The 22593-nt window shown below is 39.4% G+C and overlaps 2 protein-coding genes and 1 pseudogene across 8 annotated transcripts; 2 read left to right on the top strand and 1 right to left on the bottom strand.

Annotated features, from left to right (window-relative positions):
- The first annotated feature begins 628 nt into the window (after window positions 1–628).
- Window positions 629–2676, top strand: LOC102202513 (redox-regulatory protein FAM213A-like; annotated as a pseudogene).
- An 80-nt stretch (window positions 2677–2756) lies between these two features.
- LOC102202230 (redox-regulatory protein FAM213A-like) lies at window positions 2757–10052 on the top strand. Of its 4 annotated transcripts, XM_013913535.1 has the most exons (8): window positions 2757–2838; window positions 5025–5213; window positions 5683–5925; window positions 6669–6854; window positions 7297–7388; window positions 7494–7634; window positions 8968–9132; window positions 9212–10052. In XM_013913535.1, the coding sequence occupies exons 3-8, from the start codon at window positions 5730–5732 to the stop codon at window positions 9305–9307; spliced, it is 876 nt and encodes a 291-aa protein (XP_013768989.1). In that variant the 5' UTR covers window positions 2757–2838; window positions 5025–5213; window positions 5683–5729; the 3' UTR covers window positions 9308–10052. The 4 variants fall into 4 exon arrangements, with proteins under 4 accessions (XP_013768989.1, XP_013768990.1, XP_013768991.1 ...); XM_013913536.1 differs by lacking the exon at window positions 5025–5213; XM_013913537.1 differs by lacking the exon at window positions 5683–5925.
- A 3928-nt stretch (window positions 10053–13980) lies between these two features.
- Window positions 13981–21425, bottom strand: sfxn3 (sideroflexin 3). Of its 4 annotated transcripts, none has more exons than XM_005743783.2 (12): window positions 19581–19643; window positions 18629–18775; window positions 18324–18544; window positions 17682–17852; window positions 16158–16256; window positions 15542–15617; window positions 15344–15429; window positions 15118–15245; window positions 14672–14721; window positions 14417–14466; window positions 14248–14295; window positions 13981–14158 (listed from the first exon to the last, which is right to left on the bottom strand). In XM_005743783.2, the coding sequence occupies exons 3-12, from the start codon at window positions 18395–18397 to the stop codon at window positions 14062–14064; spliced, it is 879 nt and encodes a 292-aa protein (XP_005743840.1). In that variant the 5' UTR covers window positions 18398–18544; window positions 18629–18775; window positions 19581–19643; the 3' UTR covers window positions 13981–14061. The 4 variants fall into 4 exon arrangements, with proteins under 4 accessions (XP_005743840.1, XP_005743841.1, XP_005743838.1 ...); XM_005743784.2 differs by having other exon boundaries at window positions 18324–18477; XM_005743781.2 differs by lacking the exons at window positions 18324–18544; window positions 18629–18775 and adding an exon at window positions 21313–21425 and having other exon boundaries at window positions 19581–19798.
- Between the last annotated feature and the right edge of the window lie 1168 nt (window positions 21426–22593).

The following is a 22593-nucleotide window of genomic DNA, read 5'->3' as shown; positions in this document are numbered from 1 at the left end:
AAAAAAAAAAAAGCTGAACAAAAAAAATCATCAAATCAGTTCTCAAAGAGAGTGTTTTTCAATAAAAACGTTTAAGTAAAGTTAAAACATTTCTTTTTAACAATGTTTTTCTAACACCCAGAATGAATTAATGAAATTCGTTATATGTGGAACTGAGCAAAACCTGAATATCACAACTGCAGATGGCTCAACATGTCTAATAGACTAATGTGTGGTACACAGAGGCATGTTTAATCAATTCTTGACTTGGCTATAACTGGAAAACTGATTAAAATGTGGGATTGATGAATGAGCAAAACAATAATAAACAATGCTATTTGTATCATGGAAGTCAGCTACTGCAGACTTTGTAATGTCGTTAACCTCCTGCAGGTGTCAGTGTTGGTCTCAGCCGATCACAAGAGATGTCCAGTTACTTTCAGCTTGTTTTGCTGGCAAGTAATGAAGAATGACAGAAAAGTGCAACATCCATAAGCAACCTCTGAGTTCCTGTCTAGTTTTATTTATTAATGTTAGCAGCTTAATTGTAATTAGAACAACATAACTCATTAAATAAATATCCAAAAATGCTGTTGCACCACCGAGTCTGCATTGCTGCTTGATAAGCTGTCTGTGCTGCACCATGCTGAACCTGGTACTGAGAATTCAGCTCATCGTAATCCCTGTTTGACAGCAGATTTTGAGGAATTCCTTGCATGTTTTCTTCATATGAGTAAGGATTTGACTGTGATTGGGCTGATCTGAGGGTTGAGAGATTACCAGGCTGCTTGAAAACATAAGATTTCTCCACATTTCTCCGTGCAGCACAGCCTGGTAAGAGTTACTTTACAGATTCTAGTTCAGTTAAGTGCTTATACATTATTAATGACACTATTTTATGTTGTTTAGTTTGGTGACATTCAGAGGGACTGTCCCATGAAAAGACTTTGAGATCATCTTGATTCCCAGCTTGCATGAGCGTGCGATAAAGACAGAAACATATCTGAAAGTTAATCTTTGTGCTTGCTTTCTGTGCAGGTCTTCATAGAGCCAGTTTAGGACCATGGTGACTGTTACCACTGTCCTGAAGGCAGTGAGTCTGTTTGTTGCAGAGGTCATGAGCTCCATTACAGACTGGTTCCAGACCAAACCAGTCTGGGCCGACCTAAAAATATTGGAGGACACAGAGCTGAAGACAACTGGAGGGGGTAAGTCAAAGAACAGTATTAAAATTATAACAACTTAGAGATCTGAACATTTGAAATGCAAATTGTATTTTTTATTTGTGGTGGGAAAAAGTATATATATATATATATGTGTGTGTGTGTGTGTATTAACACAGGAACTTGTCTGCAAGACTGATAAACGGAGAGAGTAATTAAATTATGTGAAAAATTGTAAATTTGTAAAATTATCCAACACCATTCAAACTTTCATTAACATTTAGAGGAGAGAAGATTTTTAAGACACATAAATATGGTTCATTTTAAGGATGTGAGTTCTCTTTCTTTAAGGGAAACTCAGTGGCATTTAGATTCAGAAATGCTCTGCTGTCTCTTTTAGTCCATGAGAGACACAAGGCCAAAACCCTGTGGGAGAAGACTGGAGCTGTAGTCACGGTCGTACGCCGACCCGGATGATTACTGTGCAGAGAGGTATGAAGTGAGATACCCATGTGTGTAAAAAGAACTGCTTATCTTTCACTCATGCTTTTGATTCTTTCTTTCCTTGTCCCTCTAGGAGGCTGCTGAGCTGTCCTCTCTGAACTCCCAGCTGCAGGACCTTGAAGTTCCCCTCATTGCGGTGGTGAAAGAAAACCTCGGCAAGGAGCTGGACTGCTTCAAGAAATACTTTTTGGGGAAAGTCTACGTGGATCAGAAGGTCTTATGTTGCTCCTCTATGCAATGTTTTGGGATATTCAAAGAAAAAAGGAAGGTTTCATAATTAAAGCCAATAAGCTTTATATTCACTCTCACAGAAAAACTTCTATGGCCCACAAGTGAGGTGGATGTGTCTCTCCATGTTTCTGCGCATCGGTGTGTGGAGGAACATCTGGAGGGCCTACAGGAGGGGCTTCTGGGGAAACCTAAGAGGTGAAGGACTAGTGCTGGGAGGAGTCTTTGTCATTGGGCCAGGAGATCAGGTAGAGCACAAGTGATGTTTGAAAAAATACCTTATCGCAAGTGTATCTGGATATTTTCATTGGTTATGATTGATTATATTTCTTCTCCCAGGGTATTCTACTGGAGCACCGGGAGAAGGAATTTGGGGATAAAGTGAATATGCTGGCAGTGCTCAGAGCAGCCCGCAAAATGCGAGAAGACATGAAAGGATAGATGCCAGAATTATTATTAGCTTGTGTGATAGTGATAGATAACATGTTCCTAAAAGCATGTCCTCTAGCAAATAAGAATGAACAAGCTGAGATGTCATGCGATATGGTTAAAATGTGACACTTTAAATGTGTAATGACTCAATGTCTGGTTATATGAGCTCGACTGTGTAATGATGTTTTGTGTGTTTTTAATGATGGGTTGTTTCTAAACTAATAAAGACAGAACAGCTCTGATCCCAAAGCGCACAAAACCAACACCTTAATCTGGGCCTAATATGATGAAGATTTAATGTAAACTGCATCCCTAGTAGTTAACAATAAAACGATACATCAGCGATGCTCATAGAGAGCCCGCACATTTACCTGTTTCTCAGTCTTGCTTTGACTTTTCTCAATTACGTCAAACGATATTAAATCTTGCTCGATTAGTTTCCCCTGCGCTTAGAATCGGTTAGTACGCCTGCGCAAAAGTCCGAAGACAAGCCGTTTAGTAAGAGGCGTTACTGGTGGCTAAATTGATTTTGGTAAGTGTGTATTTTTTGAAAAACTACTTCATTATCTTTGTCACGGTGACATTTTCGGAGCAAGCACGGATGCATTGGCAGGCACGGCTGGCTCAGGTTGCAGACTCGGTAACGGGTATTCATTTTAGATGCTAATTTACGGGAGACGGTTTATCTATGAGGCGGCGACGCTGTGATAAACCACAGTAACTTCTCTGGACTTTGACAGTATCTTTCACGCAGTTGCAATCGTCCAGATAATCACACCTTTTCATTTACAGTTTTGAAGTTTGGTCTGCCTGGGCAGTTGTCATCGTAAACAAACATCTTACACAATTACCAGTATCAAGGTCATTATTTGTATCGTGTGATCTGTGGGCGACTGTTAGTTTTTGCCATCTCATCATCTGATTCACATGTATGCTAAATGTCAAAGGTAGAGGAACTATTAATGCGTTGACACATGGGTTTTTGAGACCTCTACATCATCAGTGTAATGGTTTTATTTTTCTTTTCTACGGTGGCCCTGAGAGGCCAAACGTACTGCAACTTAAAAAACCCCACCAGCAATAAGAATTTTTTTTTTTTTATTGAAACAAATTTTCATATACAAAACAAGTCAAGGAAACAGACCAGAATCGTAACAATTTACATTATAAAGATGGTGAAGCAAGTCATCATAACTTTACAGGGAGAAAATAAAAGTTTCTAGGGTAAAGTAATAAGGAACATTGACCTTTTGACACAGGCAGGAAAATTAGAATGGCAAGTATTTTGCGATTTTACAGTATAGTACAGCAGTTTTTTTGTTCATATTTGAAATAAGCTTAAGTGACTTAAAATATTGACAAAAGTAATTCAAGAAGATGGTAAACATAGGAGAGGCATTCTTCCACTTACATAAATGAATAAAAAACTTACAGAGCACTATTACAAAATTGACAACATCTGAGATTTCAGAATCCAGATTGTCCATAAAGTAAAGAATATCCTTAGATGTGAAGGCAGGTACATTGGAAATTCTGAGTGAAACCCAACAGTGTATTTCAAACCAAAAAGCATTAACATACTAACAAGTGAAAAATAGATGCTCTCGTGTTTCTGGATCGGAAGCAATAAGAAAAATGCTGCAAAAGCACACAAAACACGCCGGGAAGTCCAAACGGAAGTCCGTTTGGCCTCTCAGGGCCACCGTACTTTTCCTTGAAAACTTGAATAAAGTGAACAATACATTTTTAAGCAATAAACTGTTTAAAAATGCCAAATCTAGCATAAACTATACAAATTAAAACTCATACATGCATCATAATTATTCAGAAATTGACAACACATTTAATAATAATTATCATAATTATTAATATATTAAGTTCAGTAAACAAAGAATTGGTTTTGTTGCATTTATTTCATGGTTCAGGTTAAAATTACACATAATTATTTCTTCTTTCCGGTACAAACAAAGGTATTACCCCCTTATTCTAGTGTCTCATCCGCTACGTATTTCTACGTATTTTAGCCAAATATAATTGCATTGTAATTTCAGATTAAAAACAAACAAACATGGAAATTAGATTTAATTCTTGGATAATTACACCCTTAGTCGTGGGGTATAATATGAAAATATTTATGCAATAACAAAGAGTAGACAATACTAATGCCATACATCTACTCATAGCTGCTTTATACAAATCAGCTCATAATTACATTGAGTTATCAATTGTGATAATGAGTGACACGCTAGTTCTCCAGGTAAAAGCCACAGATTGAGCCATGAAAAGCTTATGAATACTTTAACACAAGTAAAAATAAAATAAAGTTATTTTAATGTCGTAGCAGGTTACTTTTTTACTGTAGCTGTCAAATATTTTATTCAAACGTCTACTTTAGAAAAAGTATAAAGTTGCACGGTATTCTCATCGACATGCACTTGAGGTGTAAATGAGTTAAAGGACTCACTCTACAGCAAGATGACAGATGAAAGAAGTGAAAAGCAAAGCAAAAAAACGTTCAAATAAAGTGTAGATAAATCAACTAATTTACTTTATACCACAGGGTTTGTTGCGCTATCACCAGTGAAGCATTTTATTTTTTAGGAAACTTGTAATTTACTAGTCGTGCTCATTGTTTACATGTTTTGTGGAAGACTAGATTCTGATCAGCAGTCAGTGTTGACAGCTCTTTTTTTCTTTTTTTCACTTCTGGCTCTGCAGATGTAGAAAGTCAGACTCTTGTGTGCGTTGCACAGATGATTGGCTGCTGCGGTTATATATTTTTTGGTTCTTCATTTTCTGAGTAATAAGGAGTCAGAACTCAAATGCTTTTGGGTGATTGAGTTTTAAACCGGATGGGCTGAACCACAGGAGGGGACGCATTCACTCATTCTTTGGCAATGGAGACAAGTTAGTATTTTCTGATCTTACTTTAAAGTTGACTATATAGAAAAGCCAGATTTGACTCCCTCTGTGTAGCATGCTGTAAACTGGCAACAGTGTTTTGGTTTTCAGTGTAATTTCTGTCTTTATTGCTACACAGAAGAGAACTTAAGGGGCAAAAGTAGGAACTTGAAAAATAGTTACACAGTAGACTTTGTAAGGAAGATCAAACGTTTTGTACGTTATGCTTTTGTTACATTTGATTGCACCGTCTGCAGTGTGAGCGTAACTGAAGCCTGGCGAACTTGTTTAACAGGTGGTAAAACCTGATAATTGGATCACAATGAAAGCAAAAGTTTGAAATTCTTTTCCTTTAAACTTGTCAAGTCGATCCTTGACTTTAGCTTTTGATAAAGGTGGATTATGCTGTTGTTTGTTTATGGCACTGCACTATGCTTTAACCTGCTTAGAAACGACTTGTGTTTCTGTCTTCCAGCGAAATCTTAAGAGTGTGTGTAGTCAGATCATCAGACTTTATCCACCATGCTGGCTCTGTCCAGATGTTCCACAGCTTTGAGCTGGAGGCTTGCCCTCCGCTGCTCTGCCCTCTCCGTGAGGGGCTCTAACCCAGGCAGCCAGCCCTCCACCACAGCCAGGCCTCAGTTTCTAAGGACCCAGGCTGCCCCGTTTCACCAAAGTAAAGCCAAAGCCAGTCCAGACCCAAACAAGATCCTTTCAGGCAAGGACACATTTGACTGCTCCCTACACAGTTAGCCAATCTCTGTCTCAGCCCAGACTTCAGGTTTGTTCACGTGTGCATGGCGACTCTTTTTTTTTTTCTTTCTTCCCACTTACCGTACACTGGAATGACTCCAGGTTGAAATGTTACAAAAACAAACAAGTTAAACGAGTCATTTAATAATTCAATTAACGTCAGATTGGAGTCCCATACGCACAGTTTACCAACCCTTCGGCAGTTAATCGATAAACCAGTTCTCAGAAAATAAAATTACAAAAAAACCCCTAAAACAAACTATATTTAAAGATTTTCAGTTCTGGGAAATGGTGATAGATTATGTTTTAAATAATTAAAACAATAAAATAAGTAGTTGCAGCCTGATGTTATGCTGCGATATTTTCTAAAAGACACTGTCTACAAAAAACAAACTCTGCGGTTAGCTGTGCTTTATCGAGAAGCACATTTGCTCTAGTCGAAATTTGCCTGCAGATCTTAGTGCGTGAGGAATTTAATCGCATGTGTGAGTTTTAGATAACTTTGGCAAAAACAAACGCACACTCACAGACTACAGTCTGCACCAGATTCAAATAAAATGGGCATGCTGAGCCTTGTTGAGATGCAATCTCAGTTGAGATGTGATGTCTGCACTAGCACTGTGAAATATTGTTCTTATAAAGAACAGTTAATGTCCCTTATGCTTATGCTTCTTCTTCTCAACATGCTTTTGCTTTTTTGTGTTGCAGTTTTGTCTTCTGCTTCTGGGCTGGAGGGCGAGCTCTTTGGAATGGGGATGTGGGCTGTGGGTCTGGGTGCCGTCGGAGCTGCGCTAACTGGGATCTTCCTGGCCAACACGGATCTGTGTCTTACTAAAGCTGCCAATGCAACGCTGCAGTACCTTGAAGATGCTGATCTGCACTCCACCACGGGTGGTAAGAAAGCGCTCTGATACGGTACAATATTGGAATGTACCAGACTAACAGCAGATGTAGTTAAGGCTATTAAAAGGAAATATAAAGTTACATAAGCACTAGAATCGGCCACATGTGGTTTCCTTTCCTCGTGCGCGTTTCGACACATTACACATGCAGCGAATGAGGTTTTGTGTAGTATGTAAAGTGAAGCCACTTTCTAGAATTTTCTGGCAGATTAAATCATTGTAAACTTTTGTCAAATTCCTATGCTGAGTATTTAATGAACATCGTGAAAGAGATGCACCATGTGACCGTGAACATTTTGTTGTTTTCTCTATCTTGCAAACTCTGTTAGATTCTTTTAACTGTGGCATTCGTAATCTTTGCGACTTGCGTTTAATCGCTAACGCGTGAGGTCAAAGATTTGATAAGAAATAGTTCAATGTGGGTTTGTCTGCAGATGAGAAGGTCATCAAAGCAAAGAGCCTGTGGGAGACGAATGGGGCTGTGGTCATGGCTGTAAGAAGACCTGGATGATTTTTGTGCAGAGAGGTGACGCCAAAAGTCTCTGTGAATGACCATTGTCTGTTTCCACTCAACTATAAGTGCATGTGATGAGATTGTTTTTCTCTTTTTGGTATTTTTGTCTCGCTGCAGGAGGCCTCTGCGCTGTCCTCTCTGAAGCCCCAGCTGGAAGAGCTCGGGGTCCCTCTGGTTGCTGTTGTGAAAGAGGACATCGGCACAGAGATCCGGGACTTCAGACCGCACTTCGCTGGGGACATCTATATTGATGAACAGGTTAGCAGCTGTAGATAACAAGTGGGCATGCTCAGAAAAATTGTGAGAATAATCTGAGAGTTCCTGGCTGAACTGAAAAACCTCTAGCATAGATTTCCGGTTTAGGCTTCAGCAGGAAATCACCATCGTAGCTACCTCGTAACTGAAACCGTATGGTGTACTGAAATGCATGTCGAGTCCTCCTGTGCATTTCAGGTGACTTTTTTGAATTTAATATATGAGAGAATAATAATAACTGCCATATCATCCAAAAAAAGTAATCATAGCATCAATATAAACACTCACAAATGTCACATTGCTGCAGGGTGATTGCTGAAATGATCGGAATTTAAATGAAGGAATGTACAAAGAAATGGGAAAACTTGAAGGACAAATATGTTTACCCCCGAGGAAAAAAAACAAATCAAAAAACCAACTGACCACAACAAAGAGTGAAGACGCAGGAGGGGAAAAAGTCGTCGCATCTTTTTGTTTTTATTGGCCGACACCGCATATGAAACAGGACACGGTCACACTGGCACGCAATGAACCAGAAAAAGCTTAAACGCTGGCAACAACGTTGGCCACTCACTTCACTTACATTGTAGGTTCTGCAGAGATTCACTGCAAACGTCTAAATCAACATGCTCATAGTCGTTATGATCACTTGGTTATGTTTATTTGCCATGATGGTAACATGAGTACTGTTATCTGTCAGTTATTAATGCTGATAAATTGTTTGGCTTTTAAATATTTACACCCACAACAGCAGGGAGGCCTGTTTGAAAGGAAGGTAATCGTTCATGTGAAAGGCTGAATTCATCGCCGCTGAACTCTTTGGAGTTTTTTTCTCAGCGATATCTTTTTCATTCTCGGCACGAGTGCGTCTCTAATGGTATCCACCACACACATTATCCACGCACGATCTAATCTGTCGCGTTTCATTAGCTCGCTGCTATTAAGCTTTTCAAGCATATATCTCCTCTTTGTCTTTCTGACATTGCCTCTGCTGCTTAAAAAGCTCTAAAATGCCCTCCTCCTTCCTCCTTCCTCCTAATGGTTTTTCTAATGGGAGCTCTGTGAATAAATTAATCCTGACCAGCATCTTGTCTTAACTGCAAGGGGCCGTTTTACCGAATGTCCTGACAGAACCACAGTTACAAGTACCCCTGTCTTTTGTATGATCTTTAATCTCAAATCAAGCAGCAGTGCAGGGATTGCTTGTTGACAGTAAGAGTGTTGGGTCATGAGAACGCAGTGATAAATCAGTTTGAGTAGCAGTCAAATAATGCTACTGTAATTGCTGTACGCTGTGTATAAATGAGGCGGACTGAAACTAAAATGTGCATTGCAGAAACGTTTTTATGGCCCGGTGCAGAGAAGGATGGGAGGCCTGGGGTTCATTCGCCTGGGAGTGTGGCAGAACTTCAGGCGAGCCTGGAGGTCTGGGTACCAGGGCAACCTGAATGGAGAGGGCTTTGTCCTCGGAGGGGTGTTTGTCATCGGACCAGCAGAACAGGTAGCTTCCACAGATTTGGCTCAGTGATGCTTCACAAAATTCGTCTGTATTTTTAAGCACATGTTTTGTATTTTGGCAGGGCATCCTCCTGGAACACCGCGAGAAGGAGTTTGGCGATAAGGTGGACACGGCCGATGTTCTAGAGGCCGTTAAAAAAATTGTACCAGTGAAATAATTTTCGTAGCACGCTTTTATTAGATCACAACTTGAATAGCAAATTGAATATTTTTAACCTCATGCAGAGTTTCAGTCAAAATCGAATATAATTATTATTTCAGTAATGTTCTGGTATTTATGAAGTCTGTGTTGTTTAATATCATAAGATGCCGCTGACTTTTGCACATGTAATTTGCTGTTGGTTATGAAAATCAAGCCACCTACAAGCTAGATTCTTGACACGGGTATGAAAATGTTAGGGAATTAAAGGCATCACTTCCTTTTAGGTGCAGCAGCCATTTATTTAAGGTCACTTGAAAATCAGATGCTTTAATCTAATGGCTGAATTTTACATCTGAATATAACTGTGAAACATTTGAAATGTTGACTCTGTGTAAAAGCTTAATTTGCTTCTACTGGTCAAGCTCTCAAACACTCCTTTGACATAACAAGAGCGTGCGGTCTGTGTGTGATAATGACAACTTCACTCTAAACTCTTGGTCGAGGGGAGCAAGTTTGATGCCTAAACACACACACACACTGCTGCTGTCGTCATGTTGAGGACTGTTTGTGGTGCAGGCGTTGCTCGCTTTTGTATGACTGTGCGTATGAGAGAGAATTTTATGCATCTGCACATTTGCATACCAGCTGCAGAACAGTGAATAAAGAAGACCTCATCCAATATCTGTGCTTTTCTTTTTCTTTAAATGTAATTTGTATATTGGTTAAAACTTGGTCTAATAAAACAACTTGCACAGCTCTTATGAGAGTTTTCAGAGAACTTTAGTATTTTTTTGAGTTTTGAACATTTAAAACTTTATCCTTGAAAGCACAACAACAAAAACAAACCAAAAAAATTCCTCTGCATGAGTCTGGTTTTATTATGTTCTACCATTTCACCTTTAGACACAAAAAATACTCTTGTCAGGAACCTTGGTATTATTGATTACATCAGTAAGGTCACCAGAACGGCTCTCTCCCTCTTGCAAGTATATCAAAGGTTAGAAAATTCTTATCTCAAACTTGCACCGAGAAACTGGTCCATGCTTTATTAAGCAGGTTATATTGTAATGGTCCATTTGCGGGACTCTCCATCAGTATGATGACTTCAACTGTTTCAAAATGCAACAGCCAAGATCCCTACAGGTACATGAAAATCTAACCATATTACCCCATTGAAGTGATAGCAGGATGAACCCATGTAATTTGGCAGGTTATTTTAACCATGTCTACATGATGAAATGCACTGAGCGATCAAAGATTTACATTAAACAGCAGTTGAATGGTGTACTTAAAGTCGCCAGTGTGTATAAATTCGAGGCAAAGTCCTTTATATATAGGAGCTACCACAAGGACAATTTACACACACACACACACACTTGTGTATCTATAGCTCTCTATATGAATCAGTAGTAATGCAGAGGAGCTTTTTACCACTAGGTAAGGCAAGCAACTGCTTGGGCCCCCAGGTCAGTGGGGTGGGACCCAGAGGGCTGCCAAACTTGAAGTTACAGCAGTGGCAAAGTCAGCAGGGACACAGGGAGAGACGTGATCACGTTTACTTTGTTTTCTCTTATATTCATCAGTTAACTCATCTAACAGCAGCCTAATTCGTCCTGCTCTGCTGACTGTGACGTGACCATGTCATAGAGTGTGAAATTTCTTTGTTTGACGGTGTCAGATTAAAGTTGTGAATGTTCCAACCACCAAAATTCAGTGGTTTTTAAGTTAGGTTAAATGTTTACGCTCATATCTGAACTGTTCTGCTGAAATATTCACTTATATGGTGATAATAACCCGTGTTAAATATTACTGCGTGAAACAAGCATGCTTGGGCATTGATGTTACACATTTTATTCTATTGCTCAGATTAAAATACATCTCACGTCCAGGAAATATACATTTCAAAACAATACAAACAGAGGGAGAAAACACAAATACTTATAAGTCTACATGTATGTGAGTTGTATGTATATAAAATAACCAAAACATTCATGGAGTGTAGCATGACATGACTTTTCCATGCATGCCTTCAGTATGCAAAGTTGTAAAACACTGAAAGAACTCTGATCTAAAATGTTACTGTCAATAAAATCAATGGCAAAAAAATGAATTCCAAAAATAAAGTGTGTGTTGGACTTTCTTTACATTTTCAAACTTGTAGCTTTGTATTCAAGACAATGGATTTGGTGGAGAGGACCACTTGTGTTAAAATACACAAAAAACAAACTGTTTTTGCACAAGTATGGCAAAAGGTCCATTTGCTAAAGCTGAAACAACAACTTTTAAAAAGCTACACACTTCCTCAGTCCTTTACCCGTTTCATCTTTGGCTGGCTCTACAGGTGTGACATGATACGGTGGTAAAACACAGTCACAAGCTGGGACGATGAAAGTTTCCAAACGTGTCTGAATGCCGACTCAAACCCCTCAGTTTTGTTCTTAAACGTTTGTGCACCAAAACGCGAGTAGAAAAGGAGAAAGATGGGAACAAAGCAACTTGGTTACGAGCAACGAAAGCTAGCAGACCACAAATGATTAAAAATTAGCAGACGCGAAGCCACGATTCAATCAGCATTATCCAGCATGATGAAGACTCACAATCATCAATGCACACTTGTAAAAGCTCCTTTAAAACAGCAACACAAATCCAGTTAACTCCTACAGCAGCACAGCAAACACATCACACAGTAGCTGCAGTCAGCATCGTAGCAAAAATGTCTTCAGTGGGCACTGCAAACATTTCTACATATAGACTATAGTAGTGATGCTAAGTGTGAAACACTGTCCTGCAGTGCATGTGATCCCACGTTGGTGTCTAATTCAAGCAGGGGACTCAAACAGAAGCCTTCTGTTCACATGGATGAGATGAAAGGGAGTGAAGTGTTCATATGAAAACCCAATTTCTCTCCAAAACAACAGAGCCAATAGTTTAAAAAACAAAACAAAACAAAACAAAACACTACGTCCACTTTCATTTAAGTTTCAAGTAGCAACACTCTCCTAATGTTTGGTGAATAAAGCTACTGACTGTTGGAATCGCACATTAACACAATCACTGTGCATTTGTATCTGTACAAAAAGTCCATTCACAAAAATGCAAATGCTGTGCGGTTACTACAGTCCCTTAACGCCCAACATCTGTCCACAACTACATCGAAGTGTCTTAATGGAGATGAATTTTGGTGATCTATACAATCTTACTGTGGTCGCATTTTTAACCAACATACACAAATCATCACTTTATACTAACACTGAATCCGAGCTGGTAATTTGCAACAGTGATAAATCAAACTATAGGAACACTCCTTTAATCTGAGAACTGATTGGTCTTGAAGCAGGAGAAGCTCCTAGTCATTTGCAATAAGTTGCACTATGTACCAAGAGAAGAGGACATTGTTTCCAAGTGCATATGTGGGGCCATCTGATGCATTCACTAACAGAGGCATACATTTTAATTAAAATCTCTAAAATCCCTCAAAAAATGTGCTTCGTAGCTTCTACATTATATGTGCTTTGTACATAAATATATCCAAGAAAAATATAATTATTTTTACACCACTAACACACCATCATCACTATCTAACCACACTGGAGACACTGCGTTTGGAGAGCTTGGTCAACAATGTGAATGACTGTTGATCAAAGATGCTCAAACTCGGCCGAGCTGTCCACATTAACAAAGCAGCTACAAACACTGTGCACACACAGCTACCATGACCTATAACCAGGAGTTTACTATTTTGACCTATTACACAACATTTATTACTGTCCTTTGGTTCAACAGGACATCAGTGGCTCTCGCGCTTTTGACAATCTGGCTGTTTTGATGTCTCCCAGCCCACTTCAGGTCAGGTGCAAACACTAAAAAAAAACCCTCCTCCAAACTGTGAGTTAGTATTCACATAACAGCAGCAATACATTTAAGATAATTTAAGATCCTTATCAACGATATCAACAGCATTTCTACTTCCTCATGGACACACAACACTATCCTCTTTCCACCAGATGCCACTACTTAAAAGCGCCATCACCTTTAAAAAGAAAAAAAAAACCCAGGCTGCCACAGTACATACTTATGCTGATGAGAACCACAGTTTGTAGTGTTGACTGATATAGGATGAGCAATTTACTATATAAAGATCTTTGCCACAGGTACTGAGCACCTCATTACTTTGACTAAGAATATGAAGGGCATAAGTACACTTAGAGGAGAGCAGACGAGGGTAAGAAGCTGCACTGGTAACAACAGGCATGGTACAACAAAACAGGAACTTCAACAGGAGTCGGGCTATTTAGAGCGACTTAACATACAGTTTTCTTGGGGCAACTGAGTTGGTGGCCTCAAGCTTTAACAAAACTGTCAGTGCGAAATATATGACACTGGAATATACACTGGAAAAAGTGGGAGCACAAGGCAGAAAAGACTGTTACATTCAGAAGAAGTTACACACATGAGTCTTCATTTTAACTGAATCAGAACTGAACCTGAATGCAACGCAAGATATTGGCGGGTTGAGGACAAATCAGTAACTTCATGAATAGCCATCCAAAAGTTCAGCTGTGACCAGCGGAAGACAAAAAGCACACCACAAAACAATAAACTGTAAATAGATGGTGCTCTTCTCTCAAGAGAAAAGAAAAAGAGCCTTAACAAAAAAAAAAACAACAACCCCTGCAAATATATTTTATTTCACCCTTCCAACTGAATCCAGAGCACTGTGTGTGTGAGTGTGTGTGTCTCAACATATGCATGGAAATGTGCTTGCTGCTCCTACAGGCCTTTGTTGAAGTAGACAGTGGTGATGTGAGGACTGGTCTTTCGTATCCTTTCTTGCAGATCTTCTTCCAGCCCGCTAACACTCATAGAGCTACAAAGAGATGGTCCAGCATCATTAAAAGGCAGCTAAGTTAAACAACTCTAGATATAGACTGAATGAGTGAAAGTGGCTACTGGTACCTTTTCTGAGGGAATAGGGCGCAGCACAGAGGAGTTGCAAACACCAGGCTGAAATCATGAGATGAAAACAGGAATGTTTCAGATGTTGTTGCAGGTACTTTCTAGGTGAAGTTAAAAATATCATTTGATAAAAGGATACTCTCACTGATAACAAGTCTACTTTACTCACCACAAACCGACTAGTCCCACCTGGACTGGAGCGTTAAGAATTGGGAACCGCTGCAGAGAAAACAGATAAAAATCAGGGACACATACATATCAGATGAGTTTGTCTGTACAGAGCGTCCACAGACACAAGCATTCAATGTATGTGCAACATGTGGAATGCGGTGCGACTCTTTAACCTCATAAAATACCAGCATGTCTGGTAAATCCACTCAGTAGAAACAAAACAGTACAGCAAACACGGATGCAATTCGCTTACCTTCATGAAAGCTCTCTTCTCCAGAGCATTCATTATGACAGGAGGAATGGCTGTGAACAGAACAACAAGTCAGGTGGGGGTTTCTGCTTCAATAGCAAAACAGGAAACTGTTAGTAAGGCTCAGAATGTGTGAGGTGAAGATACATTTTCTAATATATTTTTGGTGAGTGACGATCATAATGTTTTCTTGAATATTTCAGGGGAAACAAAGTCAACATATATTCTCTTAACTTTGTGTTTGCTGTCTAGCGGCTCTTGAGATAAATATCTGGGTCATAGGCTGTTAAATGATGAACACTATACAGAACAGGCAGAAAAACGGGGAACCTAACCAGCCAGAAAACTCCATAAAGCAGAGAGGAGCTGCAGTTTCAGCTGATACTTCTTTGCAGATTGTCACTAATGCATGCAAGGTAATGACCAAGCAGAGAAAAGGTCGACGTTACCCATTGCAGGCATCGCCATCCCAATCCTCGACACCACCACCTGCACGATGGCTTGTCTGGCAGCATTTGGAGACTCTCCTAACCGGTTTCCATTCTCATCAGTTACAGGGATACCGTACTTTAACTCCCTGATAGTGGGGAAAAACAAACATCATGTAAAGCTGTCATACCAGCTGTTAAAATATTAATCAGTGGCCTATTATAGTTAATACTTTAGTGACCTCACCTCTGCCTCATAAAGGGAATGTTGATACAGTTAGCAGCAGCAACAGCAGCAAAAGGGACAAACCGGCTGATGATTGGAGGGAGACGCTGCAAAGACAACAAAATTAAGCAATCAGGATCACATCTCAGAGCAGGTCATGTGTGTTTGTTTTATCTTCGGTTTACTTCATGTTTGTTGCACTTGAAACAAACGTATTACCGTAGCTAGAGTCTTGAGTCCCAGTGCAGTGACTACGGCTCCAGTTGTTGCACTGACGTAGGCTGCACCGAGCTGGCTGCAAGAACAAAATTATCACAGGTCACACACTGAGAACCCACATCCCTTTTCAGCATTTTCATAAGTGAAATAGAGCCAATTATGCATCACCACATGAAGACAGCAGCTCAGAGTCTACAAATTAAGCTAAGGTGAATCAATGCAAAGTTTAAGTGGACCAAGAAATGTGTGAAGTCATGTATGAATATTTAAGAATGAACGAGAACAGAACATTACAATATGTGTTTCACTGACTGCATGCTTGATCCATAAATATGCATTCGCATGTTGCTGTTCTTCATAAATGCATGCATTCAATGCATTTTTGCATCGTCTGGAAGGGGCAATTTATTGCAAATATGCTGACCTGTTGTCAACAAGGAGCACATAATCTAAGTCAGCATGAGATCACTGTGACACTGCCGAACATGCTTAACAGTGGAACGTAATACCGCTGTGAGGGAGAGGACAGCCGCTCCCACAGCCTCCTCACAGAGACTAGTTTAGACGTGGGACAGGAATGATCAAGAGAGGAAGGGAAATGAGAAGTCCTCCATACTTCACGGTGATGGGTGCGTCTCCACTGCGGTTGGTGTAGTTGACGACGGCGTTAAAGGACTGGTTAACCCACTGCCAAAACACCACTGCTGGAGTAGTCCTGCAAAAAACATGAAGGAACAGCGACAGTGTGTTTGAGGAAGTGAGATTTCACGCTGCGTGTTTGGTACCGTTTGTGCTGTGGCAAAGAAGTGACACTACTTGAGAAAGTAGCTGCTAGCGACAAACACTTAAAAAATAATAAAAAAAAAGAGGATGCAAGCAAAACCACTAAGTAACCTACAGATGCATTTAGTCATAACTGCATACAGATAAGTTTGTGTGGACCCTCATTTCACACTAGTGTTCCCAGCAGATAACATCTTCATATAAAATCAATCAGCCCATAGTCAAGTTTGAATAAAATTCACATGCAAAAGATACAGATCATCTTGATAGGGTATGTGTCACAATTTTATTCATGTGATCTAAAAACCAAATGGTCCTTTAGCACAGTTTACAGGCCTCCAGAAATATATGCTGAATTTCAACTTTAACTTAAATCACCTAAAATATTCATATTGGTATTAAGAAACCCCCCAAAGCACTCGCTCTCTTCTTTACTATACCAATTTTACTATATAAAGCTATAATATATAGACTTTAAAATATCACCATATGGTGCCCTCAAGTGGTAGGATGCAAAAACAACATTGTGGTTGATGGTAGTGCACGATACATCCAACCTGAACCTGAGTAATAAACATAAACATAATATGACAAAAATGATAGACTTAATTGTTAAATATTAAATTAACAAAAACGTGAAAAAAATACTTAAAATAAAATGTGAACTATTAACATAAAATTTTAAAATAAATCAGTTTTTAAAACTATAGCCAATAATCTATTATTTAGTTTCACCATCTATTTCTGTAATTACAAAGAGTATTAAAAGTCATCTCAGCTTTACCTTTTATCATATTGTGTATACTTTTATTGCAGATCAAACTGTTTCTCCCACACCCATAAACATAAACTACACTCTTCTTACACTACTGATACTTTATTCACTTTTAGTCACTTGCAGTTATTTATTCACCTTCAGTCACTTTAATTTTAAAACTGTGTAATTTTAAAACTGTATATACTGTGTATTTATTATTTCACTCCTACTGCCTGTTCCTATTGTCCTTATCTTCAACGTATGCTGCTCGGTTGTTTGTTAATTGCCCCTTGGGGATAAATAAAGTCTTCTGATTCTGAACATGAATTGATCTCAGCTTATTAAATGGTCACAGCATAGCGAGTTATCAGTAGAATTAAGAGCAACATTTTTTATTCTTTAAGAGGATTTTCCCTCTGCACAGGGATTAACATTTCTATTTTTGCTGCTGTATTAAGGCTGACTTTTGGTCACACAGAAACTGTATCAAATTCAGTCTTTCATTTATTAGATATTAGATTTTTTCATTTCTAGATTCTCTTTAGGGAATCATTTTAGAAGCAGATTATAGTGAATCGTGTGTTTAAACCTGAGCTGTACCTGTAGAAGGTGAGCATGCAGCCTGTGATGGACATGTTCATTGGCACCTGAGCAGACATCCGGCCAATCACAAACATCTTCTCCCCTGTGTCGGGGTGGAAGGCAGAGTCATAGATGTATTTGGCTCTCCAGAGCTCATCCTCCGTCAGACCAGGCTTCACGATCCCAGCTCTGAAAAAGTCATAACAGTACAGCGCTACAGTACGGTTTTTGTTATATGTAAAAAAAAAAAACCCCCCGGAGAAAACAAGTCAGCATATAATCTCGTTCAAAGCTCCTTCCTATCCATGCCTTACTCAGATCAGACATACTACCCCGCTTCCCAAAAGGTTGGGACATTGTTGTAATATGCAAATAAAAACAGAATGCAATGATTAGCAAATCTCATAAATCGATATTCTATTTACAAAAAACAACATCAACAAAACACATGTCAAATATTTAAACTGAGAAAATGTACAACTATAAGAAAACTATTAGCTCATTTTGAATTTGATGGAAGTAGTGGGTCTCATAAAAGTTGGAGTAGGGGCAACAAAAACACTGGAGGAGTTAGTTCTCCAGCTGTTTGGTGTTGCTATTTTTAACAAATTAGGTTAATTGGTAGCATTTTAGCAACATGATTGGGTATAAAAAGAGCACCTTAAAGTGATGGGGTTTCTCAGTATCTTTGCCTCACACAGTGCAATATATCTCCATCGCATAGAGTTGATCATGTTGATCCAAGAACTGGGATGTTTTTATCTTCCAGGAGTTGTGTGCAGATCCTTGCAATATGGGGGCGTGCATCATCATGCTGCAACATGAGGGGATGGTTTTGGATGAATGGCACAACAATGGGCCTTAGGATCTCGTCGTCTGACCTTGATGAGGACGACGAGCATTTGGATGAACTTCCCTGAGACAGTTTCTGACAATTTGTGCAGAAATTCTTTGGTTATGCAAACCGATTGTTGCTGCAGCTGTCCGGGTGGCTGGTCTCACACGATCATGGAGGATAACATGCTGGATGTGAAGGTCCTGGGCTGGTGTGGTTACACATGGTCTGCGGTTGTGTGGCGGGTTGGATGTACTGCCAAACTCTTTGGCGACAGCTTATGGCAGAGAAATGAACATTAATTTCACAAACAGCTTTGGTAGACATTCTTGCAGTCAGCATGCCAATTGCACACTCCCTCAATATTTATGCTGTCTAATCAGCAGCTTGATATGCCACACCTGTTAGGTGGGATGGATTATCTCGGCAAAGGAATAAGTGCTCATGAACAACATTTGAGGAATGGGTCTTTTGTGTATCTAGAAAATGTTTCAGATCTTTGAATTCAGCTCATGGAAAATGGGAGCAAAAACAAAAGTGTTGCATTTATATTTTTGTTCAATGTATGAAATTGCCAGGTAGCACACCTGGAAATCACCATAAAGATACATACGGGTTTAAGAGCAACGCATGCTCCCATCCAGATGACTTCTTTTAACCCAGCAAGGCAATGCAAAACCACACACTGCGTATACATACTTAACCTTTCACCAACTGAAAACAGCACGAGATGAAAAATATGACAAATATGACCCCAAAATGTAGAGCAGTTCAAATCCTACGTGAGCCAAGAATAGGACAGCATTCCTCCCCCAAAATCCATAACTAGTCTCCTCAGTTCCCAGAAGAGAGGACTCAACACAATGGTAAACATGGCCCTTTTACAATGTTTTTGAGACATTTTGCTGCCAGTAAATTCAAAATGAGCTAATAATTTTCTTAAAATTCTACACTTTCTCAGTTTAAACATTTGATATGTTTTCTATATCCTATTGTAATTAAAATATGGGTTTTTACACAGTGTCTTTTGGAATAAGGGTTATACATTCCTACTCCCTTCTTTATATCTTGACCTTCTCTACCTGTAGTTCTCCACAGTCACTCTGGCCTCCTCCAGAGTCTCAGAGGACAGCAGGACATTCCTGGGGTCCGTGACCATGAAGAAGTGCTTGGCGCGGCCCGTGAACGTGCCTTGGTCCCATCTTGGCTCCTTGATGTTTATGTTGCGGGACACCTCTTCTGACATCCTGGCTTCTTCACTCAGAAATTTTGATTAGTGCTCAGGCACAAACGTAAAACACTGCAGAAAACATCAAGTCAGAAGAAAAAAAGAACCATATGAGTTGGATTAACTAATGCATTTCTCACAGAAAAGACTTGTCAAAACATTTTATAGGCAAGAAAAATAAACCCTAAAAAACAACAAACATGCCCTGAATGTTATTTTAAAATTTTATGCATGCTCAAATATCACAAACAGAGATCAAAGTTTGAAACAACATAAGTATGGCGACCTGATTCCTAGCCCTACAAGTGTAATTATTGTAATGAAAACCGCTGGTGGCAGAGATAAGCACTCATCCGCGTTTCACTAAAAGCTGTGCTGCATTCCAGAGATACATTGTGCTAACGAAACCCTCCACCTTTACTGTACAGGACACCACCCTGTACAATCTTTGTGGAAACAACCCTTCGGGGCATTCGAGTTTTACTGCATTCTTCATCACTCAGTGCTTTCTGAAGCCTAAATAACACTTTCTGTTTGCTGTATTAAATTAAAACCACAATAAACTGTTGTTTTGTCCATTTGTGGGTTCCTTATAAGCAGCTCTTCGCTTTCAGTGCAGTCCAAATTAAAATGTGAGCTGTGTCTGTGAGTATAGGATAAAGTAAAATTAAGATGTTTTTATCCATTAAATGCCCACACCACACCAAAAAGCCCACAGTCACTTAAAGATCCAAGTTGGACTGTACAATTTCAAATAAAACAATTGTAATACAACTATTGACCTCTTTCAGATCCAACTCTTTATCTCTGTGCTGTTCACATTATGGCTTTTCACCACAGTGTTAACTGGATAACTTCATCCAGCACTTGGGCCATAATTGAGTAAGAAACTGGGGGGCACAGCAGTGTGGAGACCTTGGTTTGTTCTTTCTGGCATGAAGGTCACAACTACCAAATTGATTTAAAAACAAAAAAAAACACCTTAAAGAGCGAGATAACACCTGATAGCGTGGATAAATAGATAACAGAGGAGTTGGCTATTGGTTTGCTCCTTCAAACTATGTGTAAAGTACACGAGCCTCCAATCGCCTCACTAGCGAGACAACCACATGAATGATGTTTGTCATACCGAAATAGCCGATTAAAGAAAACCGCAACAGACACAGTGGCAGATGGGTTTGGGGTTGTCACGACAGGTGCCCCAGTTCCTGTCACCAAGCTGGCTGCTAAATGGCTAGCGAACGCGCTAGCAAGGTAGCCGACAGCAGCACTGCAAATCACGAACTGGAGAACAGAAATACCCACTGTTGTTAATAAAACGGAGTTAAATGTAAAAAACAAAAAATCCCCCCCCCCCAAAAAAAACCCATCAAATGTTCGGACAGATGGGAGAACAAACAGATTTCTAATGTCATCAAAATACCTGCTAACTAACGTCCCCTAACCAGCTAGTTTACAAGCTAGCAAGCACATTAGCACCTCAGTTAGCGTTGTAAGGACAAATATGGAAATAGAGCGAGCGCTAATTTAATCAGATCTGATCATTATTGATCAGTGATGTGAATTCAGCAATCACGGAAACATACCTGCTCTTAACTCCCTGGTTTTTGAAAATGTATGACCTCTCAATATCACAGCACCACCGGGAAGACATATGCTGCCTTCGCGTACTTATTGAAATATAGTAACATAGCATTTTGAAAAAAAAAAAGGATGGGTCGGTAAATAATTCGTGGAGCAAGTAACAATCAATAATGTTCTGTCTATGTTCTGTGTTACTCATATGAGGATTCATTACAGATGTCTACAGTGATAAAATAATGGGAATTAAAATGCGTGCCAGACGGTATGTGGACGGTCAAAGACTTCTTCGATTTGTTTGCTCAGTTGCAGTATGATGAATATCTATTCTATTCTATTGTTTTTTATTAAATACAACAGTAGAAAATGTAAAATATAGAATAAATCATTTAAATGTAGTCAAACTGTTCGCATGAAGCTGAGGGTTAAAACAAAAACGAGTTTCTAAGCTGCCCGTTAAGGCAGCGCCGTGCGACGAAACAGGAGGGGCGGTGTTTATGGTGAAAAACTCCTGGGCGTGGGAGGAAGATCACGCAGGATTGGCTAAAAGCTGGCGGGACAGGGGAGGAGTCCACTTCCCAGAAGTCCTTAGTTTATTAAGTGATGGGATTTCCGACTCTTTTTAGAGAACCGGCTCTTTCAGCTCGACTCACTAAAAAGACCCGGGTCTTTCGACTCTTCAGGTTGTTTTGTTGCTTTAATTTATTTATTATTAACAATAATATAAAATTATGCACAAAAGGAATTACTAATGTAAAAAAAAGGGGTTTTATTTATATATGTTTATATATAAATATATGCAGTGGCACCTAAAGACAAAACACGTACAAATTCCAAAACACATTTCTAGCATTAACTGAACTTCCAAAACAGAGCGACCTAGATCACTTAAAGTTAATTTATCTGTTATTACCACACACCAAATCCAGTCGTTGGTACTTGCTTGTGTAGCCACTGGGTAACAAAAGCTCAGCACTGCGCCTAGCATTCTGGAGCACTTCTGTTGTGTTTTGTACGTGTTTTGGGGTTTTTAAGTTCTTCTGAGTTTTTACGTGCTTCTGAGTTTTTACGTGTTTAGGACTTTTGATGATTTATGTATTCATTTTAGTAACGGTATAAACAGTGGAAGGTGGTGGATTATCCAGATGCTGGTCGATGTGAAAAAATAACTCAGTTGTTTGGTGGTGGCGGAGCTCAAACAGAGAGCAGCCAGTGGATGAGGGAAACCGAAGGCAGAAGAAGCAGACCCAAGGCGGCTGCGGTCAGAGCATCAGGTGAACTGAATT

The sequence above is a fragment of the Pundamilia nyererei genome, unplaced genomic scaffold (assembly GCF_000239375.1).
Source record: "Pundamilia nyererei isolate P.nyererei 1_Seehausen unplaced genomic scaffold, PunNye1.0 scaffold00136, whole genome shotgun sequence".
Classification (NCBI taxonomy): domain Eukaryota; kingdom Metazoa; phylum Chordata; class Actinopteri; order Cichliformes; family Cichlidae; genus Pundamilia; species Pundamilia nyererei.
The sequence above is the reverse complement of the archived record's forward strand: the minus strand, read 5'-3'. Positions and strand labels throughout refer to the sequence as shown.

Excerpts from the sequence above, each read along its gene's own strand:
- sfxn3 (XM_005743781.2), bottom strand. The coding sequence starts at position 19,744 with ATGTCAGAAGAGGTGTCCCGCAACATAAACATCAAGGAGCCAAGATGG. Across the intron at positions 16,257-17,681 it reads TGCATGCTCACCTTCTACAG|GACTACTCCAGCAGTGGTGT; the intron begins GTACAGCTCAGG and ends TGTTTTTTGCAG. Across the intron at positions 15,430-15,541 it reads GACTCAAGACTCTAGCTACG|CGTCTCCCTCCAATCATCAG; the intron begins GTAATACGTTTG and ends TTGTCTTTGCAG.